Source organism: Tamandua tetradactyla, chromosome 7 (assembly GCF_023851605.1).
Source record: "Tamandua tetradactyla isolate mTamTet1 chromosome 7, mTamTet1.pri, whole genome shotgun sequence".
NCBI classification, from domain to species: Eukaryota; Metazoa; Chordata; class Mammalia; order Pilosa; family Myrmecophagidae; genus Tamandua; species Tamandua tetradactyla.
In genome coordinates, this window is record NC_135333.1 from 157,194,277 (window position 1) to 157,206,616 (window position 12,340).

The 12,340-nt window shown below is 31.1% G+C and overlaps 1 protein-coding gene across 5 annotated transcripts in view; it reads right to left on the reverse strand.

Annotated features, from left to right (window-relative positions):
* The window catches only part of CEP290 (centrosomal protein 290), a 103,019-nt gene that overhangs the window by 35,598 nt on the left and 55,081 nt on the right, over positions 1-12,340 (reverse strand). For 4 of the 5 annotated variants that reach the window (XM_077111539.1, XM_077111538.1, XM_077111541.1 and 1 more), the window contains 10 exons: positions 11,814-12,019; positions 10,723-10,874; positions 8,844-8,955; positions 7,763-8,218; positions 6,678-6,842; positions 5,441-5,548; positions 5,107-5,241; positions 2,593-2,859; positions 1,741-1,848; positions 461-660 (listed from right to left, as the gene is read on the reverse strand). In XM_077111539.1, the coding sequence (XP_076967654.1) occupies positions 461-660; positions 1,741-1,848; positions 2,593-2,859; positions 5,107-5,241; positions 5,441-5,548; positions 6,678-6,842; positions 7,763-8,218; positions 8,844-8,955; positions 10,723-10,874; positions 11,814-12,019 (1,909 nt within the window). The remainder of the gene's footprint in view (positions 1-460; positions 661-1,740; positions 1,849-2,592; positions 2,860-5,106; positions 5,242-5,440; positions 5,549-6,677; positions 6,843-7,762; positions 8,219-8,843; positions 8,956-10,722; positions 10,875-11,813; positions 12,020-12,340) is intronic. The other variant, XM_077111540.1, reaches the window with a different exon arrangement.

Consider the following 12,340-nt stretch of genomic DNA (forward strand, 5'->3'; position numbering starts at 1 on the left):
TATGTCAAACACTGTTTGGATATGCAGAATATATCAAAAAATAAAAGTTTATAATTATATGTTACTTTATAATTTTGAAATTACTTTCTTATAGAGTACCACGTGGCCTTCAAATAACCTCTCTGAAAGAGCCAGGGCAAACACTTTTATTTTTAGATAAGGAAAATGAAGGTTATAGAGGTGAAGAACCAGATTCAAGAAAAAATCTGAGTCTGGCTCTTGAGTCAAACTGACTAGATTCAAATCATGGCTTTTCCGCCGCCTCCTTGGGAATGTTACTGAGCCTTTGTGTGACTGTTTCCTATACGAAAAATGGGGAAAATAATAAGTTAGAAATTGTTGCAAGGACAAAATGAGATTTCATAAAGTGCTTAGAATAGTACCCAGCAGAATACATATTTATTTTCATTACATCATTATTACCATTTGTATATTTTCACAGTACATTTCTAAAACTTACTTTAATTTGATATTTTCAAATTCTTTGATTTTTAAAGCAGTAATTTCTTTTTGTCTCTCTAAATCTTGTGATACTTTCTTCAGTTTGATTAAAAGTGAGGAGAGTGAGTCATCCTGCTCAGCTACTGTCTGTTCCATCTCAGCCAGACGAATAAAATGCTTGTTGGTAGGAACTGGAGTAGGAGACTGTTTCATTAAATCCTATGAAATATGAAAATATTAGCCACGGACATGTATAACTCAAAGCCTATATCTACTATAAAATTTAACTGGGTTCCTCAAATGATCGAAATGTAATACTTAATCTAAAATTTAGTGATATAATAGGCAATGAAAGTTTAAAGCAGGCAGACAGGACATTTGGTGACAGAATTAGTATCCAAAGTGACAACACATGTTGGACACTCAATAAATGCTGACTGAATTAATGAGTAAGCATTTCAGGATGCTAAGGTTTCCACAGTTAGGAGATAAAAGGTCATTAACACAAACAGAACTGAATGATCAAAAGAGGTTAGATATGAGAGGAATTCAAAAGATGAAAATAAGTTTCATACAGGTGGAACTGATAAAGTGTGGTGTGGTGGTTTGAAGATGTATGTGCTCCAAATAAACATGTTCCTAAATCTAATCCATTCCTGTAGAGTGTAAACCCATTGAAAGTAGGAACTTTTAATGAGGCTACTTCAATTAAGGTGTGACCCACCTCATTCAGGATGGGACTTAATCCTATTACTGGAGTCCTTTATAAAAGAAAGAGAGAAAGCCATGGAAGTAAGAAGCTGAAACCAAAGAAACCTGGAAATGAAGAGAAAAACCAGCAGGTGCCAACTATTTTTCCTTGCCAGGTGACAGAAGAACCAAGGGTTGCCAGCAGCTGGTCTTCAAGTAAAAAAGCATCACCTTGATGAGGCGTTGATTTGGACCTTTGCTTGGCCTCAAAGTGTAAGCTAATAAATGCCCACTGTTTAAGCCAAACTATTTTATGGTATCTGCTCTAAGCAACCCAAGAACTAAAACATGTGGAATTTGAAAACAAAGACTGAGGTAAGATTATGGAAGATTTTGAGAGCATGGCTAAGGATTTTGAACATGATTTTGTATGCAGCAGTGAGGATTTAGATTTAGGGAGAGAAACAATCAGAGCTGCACATTCAGTAGATTGTTTTGGCAACAAAAGGTAGGGTGGTTTCCATTCTGAAAAAAAGGAAGTAAGCTAAATTTTAAATGATATGGTCTTAAAAATCAATAAAGAACAGAATGAAGTTCTTAGACTCTTACCCAAGCTGTCTGTTTGAATTTAATGAATGAACTATCAGCCTGTAGTTCTAATTTATTATAAAGAATATGAAGGTCTTCCTCATGTTTCTTAACAATTTCTCTTTGCTCCTGTTTTGCGGAAAATAAAAATGTTGTCTTAAATTGTGGTTCAAAATAATTCACACTCACATTAATCTTTTTTTTAAATGAATTTCTTTTATTCAAATAGATTTTCACACATCTTATCTAAAGACACAATGCAGAGGTCTGTGTAACTCCGGCAGCATGGCCCCACGTTAGTCTTTTATAATCCCTATGAGATAGGGAAGACAAAACACCTACATCTACATTCTAGACCAGTATATACCTTCCCAGCACATGTTCAAATTGCCCAGCCCAATCTTAGATCATTATTTATTCTTAACATTGGAATAACAATGTATTCATATTTTAAATTGTTTTAATTTTAGAAAAATTTTTAAATGTAAGATTTACCCTCTATAGTAAATCTGATTTCCAATGATAACCAGTGTGACAGATTTCACTTTTTTAGTGTTTTTTTAATTGGGAAATATAATATATATACAAAAAACCCAAAAATTTCATTTTAAATTTTTACTTCAATTGTTACCTACACACTCAACTGACGTTTTTCAGAAGCATATGGCCTCACCCCAACAGCTATTTCTGATTTACTCAGTCCATATAAACTGCCAGTTTTACTGGCAGATGTATAATCCAATCATACGGAAGTAACAATTTCTAAATAGAATCATTTGATGGAAAAAGTGAAAAACCACTTCAGGGCAGAATAATATTTGACTAAAAAACATGATAATAAATAAAAGAGCATAAAACAATGTAATAAAATACTTCTCTGGCTTTTTCTAGAAGATGCTGATACTTCTTTAACACTTCCTCCTTTTGATTTAATCTTGCTTGCATACTTGCAATAGTCTGATGAGCAATTTTCAATGTGTGATGAGATTTTGGTTCCATTTCTCTTCTGCCTAGTTCAGCTATAAGCTTTTCTCTTTCTGCTGTGGCAGGCAATCGAAGTCTCAGTTCATTAATTACTTTATCTCTTGACAGAATACTTTGCTCTGCTAACCATAAAGCAGATTCTTTTTCCTTTAATTTCTGCAATGATCAAATCATAATGAATTATTAAAAATTTTCCCTTTAAAAATGTGATCTAAATTTTAGTTAGATTAGTTTTTTAATTATTTTTCATATAATAATTATTAAAGCTATGTGATTAATAAGATTAAATTTATTGTATTTCTATGTAACAACACACAATTACTTGCATGTGTATTTTATTTAGTTATAGAACATCATGTCTTAGAAACATCACTGTTGTGATAAAAATGAAGTTTAATCATGGTACTTCACTTATTTGACACTGCAGTTTTAGGACAAGAAATGTATGGTGCTAGATTAAGAAAGGAAATATGATAAATCATTCTTTTTATCTACATCCACTAACTATCAGACTAGCAAAAGGCTAATCCATAAAAATTAGCTTAGTACAAAAACTGAAATGTTAGTGTCCAAACTAAATGAATACCCATTATAAAATATACAACTTTATTAAAACAAAGCATAAATAAAAGTTTTTTTACTCTTCAGTAAGATTAAGGGAGATACTCAAATAAGTAACTTGGTGGTAATTCACATAAATGATACATCTAGTTATAATCATTGAAGAAAATCCAAATTTTCTTGATTGATTGAAAAATGCAAAATTCAATTTGCAAAACCATTTTTAAATACATTTACAGTTAATATGTTTGGATAGAAAGTAAAATGAAAAGCACATTCTGTTTAAATTCTTTTCTGGATAATTTAATAAAGAAGGCCATTAATCAAATTTAAGACTTAATATATAATTTCTAACTTACCTTCAAACATTTTAAACCACAGAAACTTAATGAAATTGAAAATTCATACACAGAGCTCAAAAGATGCACTTCAAATTAAACAATGAAAACAAACATCAAGTCTTGATCATCCAGGAGAAGGTTACCTTATATTGTTCATAACTACAAACAAATGTCTTTTTCTGATCAGTATGCCCCAAGGTGAAAACTAGTGATTAAATACCCAGTGAAGTAAAAATTGTCATATCTCATGAGTTGAGACTCAGCATCAAGGAATTGAGAAAAACCCTAGAATGAGCTGAGACTCAGCATCAAGGGATTGAGAAAATCTTCTTGATGAAAAGCGGGAAGAGTGAAATGAGACAAAATAAAGTGTCAATGGCTGAAAGATTCCAGAGTCGAGAGGTTATCCTGGAGGTTATTCTTACGCATTAAATAGATATCACCTTGTTAGTCAAGATGTAATGGAGAGGTTGGAGGGAACTGCCTGAAAATGTAGAGCTGTGTTCCAGCAGCCATGTTTCTTGAAGATGATTGTATAATGACAGCTTTCACAATGTGACTGTGCGATTGTGAAAACCTTGTGTCTGATGCTCCTTTTACCTACCTTATCAACAGATGAGTAAAACATATGGAATAAAAACAAATAATAGGGGGAACAAATGTTAAAATAAATTTAGATTGAAATGCTAGTGATCAGTGAAAGGGAGGTCTAAGGGGTATGGTATGTACGAATTTTTTTCTGTTTTTTTTTTTATTTCTTTTTCTCAATAGATGCAAATGTTCCAAGAAATGATCATGATGATGAATATGCAACTATGTGATGATATTGTGAATTACTGATTATAAATGTAGAATGGAATGATCAAAAGTTAAGAATGTTTGTATTTGTTTGGTATTTAAAAAACATTTTTTTAATTAATTAAAAAAAAAGCACTGATTTTCAACAAGTAGTTACATAATAGATTTCAGAGTTTGTTATGGGTTACCATTCTACTATTTCAGATTTTTCCTTCTAGCTGCTCCAAAACACTGGAGGCTAGAAGAAATATTTTTCTTTTTTTGTGAAAAATGACATATACAAAAAAAGCAATACATTTCAAAGCACACTGCAACAATTATTTATAGAATTGATTTCAGAGTTTGATATGGGTTACAATTCCACAATTTTAGGTTTTTAACTAGCTGTTCTTGTTTGTTTTTATTTTTATTCCTTTTTTTTTTTTGAGTAATACAAACGCTCAAAAATCCACTGTGGTGATGAATGCACAACTGTATGATGACACTGTGACCCACTGATTGTACGCTTTGGATGACTACACAACATGTGAATTTATCTCAGTAAAACTGCATTATTGGCCAATAGAAACAGTATGAGAGGAAAAGGAGAATGGAATGAGCAATAATGCTATTCATTAATCTATGCATCTTAATAAATAATGTTTAAAAATTATACAAGCATACCAAGCAGTGTATTAATTAACATGCAACCTCATCTAATTACCTCTTCTAATGATTTGCAAGTTGCTCGTGTTTCTAGGATTATTCGAACATTTTCCTTTATTTTTCTCAGAGCAATCTCAAGTTGATTGGGAAGAGGCAAACTAGGGTCTGGCATTGAACCTGTAGCCTCTTCAAACTGTTAAGAACACCATTAAAAAAAATCAGTTGCAGTACTGAAAAGTACAATGTTAATTTTTATAACTTTGACAAAAAAAATAGGTTAAATTCTACTTATATTTTAAATATAAAAAGATAACATCAATTAGAATTGCATCTAATTTTAGAAAACATTTCTATCAGTTAATATGGGAGGAGCAAACAGGATTAGTTGATACCTTTTGTGCCGCATTTAGTATTTCATTTTGCTGATGATCAAAAGCATCTAGCTGACGTTCCAGCTCAACTTCTCTTTGATCCCAGGCCATTTGTCTTTCTTCATGAAACTGAAAAAAGAATTTGTGCCAGACACACACTGACCAAGCAAATGACAAGCACTTTATATACGTTTTCTTATTTAATATTAATGCAAGTCTTTGAGGTCACTATTATTATTTACATTTTATGGAAAAAGAAATATCCTTAGAGAGGTGAAGATCACTGAGTGAGGCAGATAAGGAGTCAGGATTCTAACCTATCCATCCATCCATCCATTCAAAAAATATTTAATGACACATATGTGCTAAGCACTATTCTAGGCAATGAGCATTTAACAGTTAACAAGACCAAGTCCCTGTCACTATGAAATGTATACTCTAGTGAGGGAAGATATCCAATAAACAAACAAGTAAATATGCAATATACATCAGATGGTGACAAATATCATGTAGAAAAATGAAGCCAGGTATTCTCTAATGAGGACATCTTGATGGTAAGATTTACTGTTGCATATTGGTGATAAATGAAGGCTACACTGGTAAGGTAAGACATTTGAGCAAAGATCTGAAGACAGTGAAAGCACTAATACAGGCATCAGGAATAAGAAAAATTTAGGCAAAGGGAACAACAAAATCTCTGAGACAAGTACGTGCTTTGTGAATTTCCTCTACCTCCAAAGTACCTGTACTTTCTTCTACACTCAGCTGCCTTCTTTTACTTCCTCAATACAAGGCAACAGAAATTTGTAACTATAAAAAGTTCTATAACTAATATCAAAATAAAAATCAACTTACCAAATAAGTATTGATCCTTTTAAGTTTAAGGCCACTATTATAACAATTCAGTAAGTAAGCATCCATTTTTAGAACAGTTTAGAAAATAAACAAAAGAATATTTTATAATATCAGTAATGGGAGTTACAACTAGGAGAATAATATAGTTGCTCATGCAATATTCTTAGGTTTAAAATCTTAGCAACTGGACGTGCATAGGCAGTTCAGTGGTACAATTCTTGCCTGCCACGTGGGAGACCTGGGTTCACTTCCCAGCCCGTGCACTCCAGAAAAAAAAAAAATTCAATAAATGATCCTGTCATAATGTGATATTCACATGGAAAAAAATGATATTTGACCCTCATCACATAGCATACAAAAAAAAACTTAGCAACAAAACGTAAAAATAAATATAAAATGAAACCTTGCTTTGCTGCACAATTTCTTCTTCTAGATTACTGATTGTTTGCTCATATTCAGAAATCATATTATTTAAATATTTTATTTCTTCTTTATCCTTGACTAATTCTCGATTTAATTTAAACTCTTGAAGACGAAGTTCTTCTATTTTCATATGCCAATTGATTACCTAAAGATATTACAAATTTACAGATACAAATATTCTGTTTAAATAAATATTTCTCTATTGCTTTCAATGATTAATAGAAATTAATGCACAACATTTCATTATATAATAAGATAGAAAACTATCCTTGGTTAAACTACATGACAAAGTTTAAATTATTTAGAGACTTAGATATTTCATACATTCACTTCTAAGAATATATGGGATCTTAACGTAAACCATTCTTTAAATTATGTTGGAATGAATATTACTCTTAATTAATATTCACTTTCATATATTTATTGAATACTGTAAGCAAGGCACTGAAACACTGGTTTTACTTTCAAAAAATGGAAATCATAAATACCCCTAGCCCACAGAATAAGATTCACTTGCAAGATTATATTTTATTTCTTTTCAAATGGAGGCTTAAAAAATTATATTAAAAAATAAATGTAGGACAGGCCACAGTGGCTCAGTGGCAGAGTTCTCACCTGCCATAACAAAGACCAGGATTCGATTTCTGATGGCCTGCCCATGTAAAATAAATAAATAAATAAAATAAATGTAGGCTACTACTTTTAAATAAGTTTAAATAGCTAATAAATATGAAAAGTAGAGTTCAACTGATAGTTCAACGGATAACCATAATTAACTATAATTGCTAAGAATAATTTATAATTAGTACTTAACATATAAATGAACTTTTTTAGAGTGCTTAAAATTCTTTGATCTTATACAAATATTTATACTAAAATATTTGTTTAGAAAAGTCTCATTTTCCATCTTTTTACAAATAATAATGCCAAAATTTCTAACTAAATTAATGAATTACAACTGGATTTTGGTCATATATTAGGCATTTTTCAAACAGGTATACGTTAAGAGCTTAAAATTATTTAGTAACTCTTTCGGAAATACTAGACTTAAAATCACTGTTTTACCTTTTGGGCTCCCCGAGCATCTTTTAAAGTGCTTATTAACTCTTCTAGGCCCTTTAACTTTAATTCCATCTCCATTGTTTTGTTCTCCATATTTCTATGTTCTTCTTGAGAATTTTTCATTTCTTGCATTATCTTGAGTTTATCATTTTGTAGCTGAATCATTGTTTTAGAGAATTTTTCCTGTTGTGCCAGTGGCAAAGCACCACTAAACTGTCGTCGTAGAGACTGAATTGTTTGGCGCAGATGTTTTGCTCTGTTCCTCCCCTCCAAGCGAGTGTAATAGAGGGCCTGTTCTTTATCATCAAGTTTCTGCTCTAAACGCAAATTACAGGCCTCCATCTTCTGCAGTTTGGATGTAACCAACTCCAACTTACCAAGAGTAGTGGCCTCACTACTTTGAAGAGAGACAATATGTTGATGTAACTTGGCAATAAGTGCCTTTTCATCGGACTGTGCCTAATTTTAAAAATACATATTTGTAGTAAGTTTCAAATTTTTCCATTGAAAAATATCATGGAAATAAAATTAAAATTTACTAAATAAAAATCTTAAACAATGTGGCACACTAGACAGATCCTACAAAAGTCTAAATTTGCTTTAATCCAAATTATTACCAAAGAATTATAAAAGAAAAAAACTAGAACCAAGTGTTTAAAATCCAACTCTGGCATTTAAGTTAAGTAATAGTTGGAGTATTTCTCTGTCTTTAAAACTGATATCATACTTATGTCAATGATGTGACAATTATTTTTTTATTCTAAAATAAAAACTTATAACGTGAGACTATATGAAAAGCCAGATATAAATATAAAACACAATATTGTTATAGATTTACTAATACTTTTCCTCAGTGTCTTAACTTTTATCAGCATTCAGCTGATAAAATAAAGACACTTAAATGCTTTTGTGGCTTATAAGTGTATTTCAAAGTAAAGAATTTTCCTGCTAGACTCCAACTAAGAAGTATAAAAGACTCTGGTTGGCATAACCTCTGATTAAAATGCTAAAATCATCCCAATATCTAATATGAACTCAGGGAAAAAGTAAACTATATCTTTATAAGAGTCAATAACATACATACCTGATAGTCCAACATTTGCACTCTGAGGGACTCCACTTCCTTTTCCCTAGACTGTTGTTGTGTATTCAAAATTTCAACTTGTCTTTTGGCAATATCAGAAATCTCTCTCAATCTAGGAAGTGATAAATTATTTTAGGATTGATTAAGTACATTTTCTAAGTAAACACCTGAATTTCACATTAGACCCCTGGAAAAGCCATTAGTTTCCAGTATCTCTTCTTTGTATAAAATACTGAAGCAAAGCTTTCTAAACTGCTTCTCAAAACATAATTCCTGTGGAACTATAACCCATACAAACCCTAAAATCTGTTCTATAAATAATTTGTTATGGTATGCTTTGAAATTCATTGCTTTTTGGGTATATATGTTATTTTTTACAACAAAAACAAAACGAAACAAAATATAATTCCATGAGTGTTTAAAAAAATTCTGTGAAAACTCTATTCCCAACATCTCTTCCCCTTGAAAATGCATGACATAATATCATCTCGTGTCCTTAGATGTTCTAAAATCAACAATTATCTCAAACTGCACTTAATATAGTTTTTACCAAATACATATAGTCAAAGAACCCTTTTCTCGCACTTCATTTTCAAATGTTTATCATAATTTGGGATATGCTAGAATAAGGTATTACTTAGATGTATCAGATACAACTGTATAGTTAAAAATTCAGAAATATAAATTCCTTGGTACCCTAGGTGGATTAATTAATGCTTTATTTGTTTCATATATTGTAATTCACAAGCTATCAGAAATGTGAAGGAAAAGGAATTATACATTTTCTGTTATTTAAAAAAAAAGGAGGGACTTAATGGTAGGAAGTTCTTCAATTTTTTAAAAGATTACTGCAATAAAATTATACAGGCTAAAAGAAATTTAGTTTCTTTGCTTTGTACTGGAACAATTTTAGCAAAATGTAATTGCTAAGCCAGTTTTCTTCACACTGATCAGAAGCTCTTGTTGCCAGTAATACAAGCCTTTGATTAATAAAATATGATTAATAATTATAAATAAGTTTGTTTTGAAAGGTAAGATCCAGGAGGAGAGAATAATAATAGTAAAAAGAGTCCTTCATAGTGAAAAAGGCTGGGAATGAGATATTCTCAAGAGGACTATAAAGTCTCCAATGTAGTGGCTATAAATGCACAGCCATAAATAACATTTTTACTAATTATTTGTGCTAGCCAGATTAATTCAATTCTCCTCACACTTTCTACTTTTCTACTTACGAGCACCTAATTACAAAGGAGAAAGAGGACACAGCACCTACATGGTACACTGGATATGTTCCTTATATATATTTTGTGTTCTAAGCTAGCCTCCTATTTCCTCATCAAAAAAGAAAGCAACAATGCTACCTCAGAGCTATTAAGTATAATTGTACAAGTTAAATGTTTAATACCTAAGACGGTGCCTAGTACACTATAATATACATAGTTTTTCCCAGTAAATGTAAATTAACTCAAAATCTATTTTTTCATTCTATTTTTATAGCAATCTAATGAAACAGGCAGAAGAGAACTCCATTAAAGTAAGAAACTTAAGATTATATAAATCACGTGGTCAACCTTTCTCTCTCTCCAAAACTACAGTATGTGGAACAAGCAGGCCTTGAAGAGTCTTGACTCCAAGCTCAGTACTTTCAACAATACTATTCCAGGACTCTAAAAACTGAGATTCTTGAGAGGTTATTTCCTCTTCAACATATTATTTATACCCATTAAATATCAATCTTCTTAATGTTATTCAACACTGTTCTCATAAAAAAAAAAACCAGTACAATTACTACTGGCTGTACTTTTCTAATTAGGTTTCTTCAAGACAAATTAGAGCAAATACATCTAGTCAAATGAGTAAAAAGTTTCTTGATACTTACTTAGACACTTCAACTTTTAGTTCCATTTCACTCTTTTCTAATTCTAGAATCCGTTGTCTATCAGCATCACTTACTGCCTTGCTCACATTATTAGCCAATTCATCTCTTAACATCTGTTCCACCTTCTGTGCGTCCAAATTGATTTTTGTAAGCTAAGAAAAAGAGACATGGGAAAAAATATTCAGATACATCAGTTTTTGGCAAGGTTTTCCTTGTAATTTAGTTTTCAGAGTACTATAGTCCTCTTTACTTTGCATTAGTTCATATTTTGAATTTGGGTACATAGTGTTAAAAACAAATTAAAGATGTGAAGAAAAGACTGAAGAAGAAAAAGTCAGAAACAAATTTTGGAAAGTCTGGTTATATTCACTTATTTTAGATAACTCATTAATATATATATGAACCTCTGCTATTTTTAATTTACGTGGAATACAGTACAGTCATTGTATTTTACTTTATCAGTATCATCTATAAATAAATCCAAGTAAGTAAATAAAATCTTATCAATATAGATCTAGTCACTCATTTAAAATAAACAAAGATAAATATACACTTTGGAAAATATACTATTTCTCCAGGTAAACAAATGAAAATTACAAAAGTGCTACTTTATCATAAGTTGTTGAATATTTGCAAATTACATTTACTGCCAGGCAGTTTAATGATTCTGACTACAGCAACGAAGTCTAAAACTCCTTTTAGAATGTAAACACCCTGAGGGTAGGGATTAATGTCTATTGTTGTTTCTGCTATTGTCCTGCCCTCTGTGAAATGCCTAGAATGTAAAATATACTCTACAAATATGTATTAAATGAATGGATGGTAGTGGAAGGCATTCATTATTAAACAAACAATATCTTTTAGCATGTTAAATCCAACAGTGTTAAGCTGGTGTAAAACATGAACTCATTCACAGAAACATATGCCTTCTCTTTAAGTATTTAAGACTTAAAAATAAATATTTTATTACATGAAACATCAACACTATATTAACATGCTACTTCTTAAATACAAATCTTTTAATGATAATATCATGTCTACCAAGGCTAATTCTTTATTCTCTAACTGGTGAAAAAATTGTAGTATCAAACCTCAGCAAATTTGATTTCCAATTCGAAATTGCGCTCTTCCATTTGTTTTAATGATGTCCTTAAGTGTTCATACATTTTTTGACAATGTTCAGCCCGCTGCCTTTCATTTAATTCCTTCATTTCCAGCATAGTAATTTTTTTGGAAATAGAAACAATCTCACTGTTGGTTACTGATTTCATTGCCTTGTCCATGTTAGATTCATTTCCTATATGCAACAATACTTAAGTAAATCTCATATATTTCAGGTTTTCTATATAAGGAGGCAATACATTTTCATAGAAAGCACATGAGCTTTTTGAATTACGACAGACCTGTACTTTCATCTTAGCTCGGTTACTTTTTGCCTATATGAGGCTAAAGAGTCCATTTAATCTCAGTACAACTAATGTTCTTCACCAATTCAGTGATAAGCAAACCTCATGTAATTACTGAAATAACATATATGGACTTAGTATGGGAGGTGTCAGACAGAAGGAACCCCGATCAGTAAAATACATATTTTTTAACTGAAAGGAAATAAGCTGTA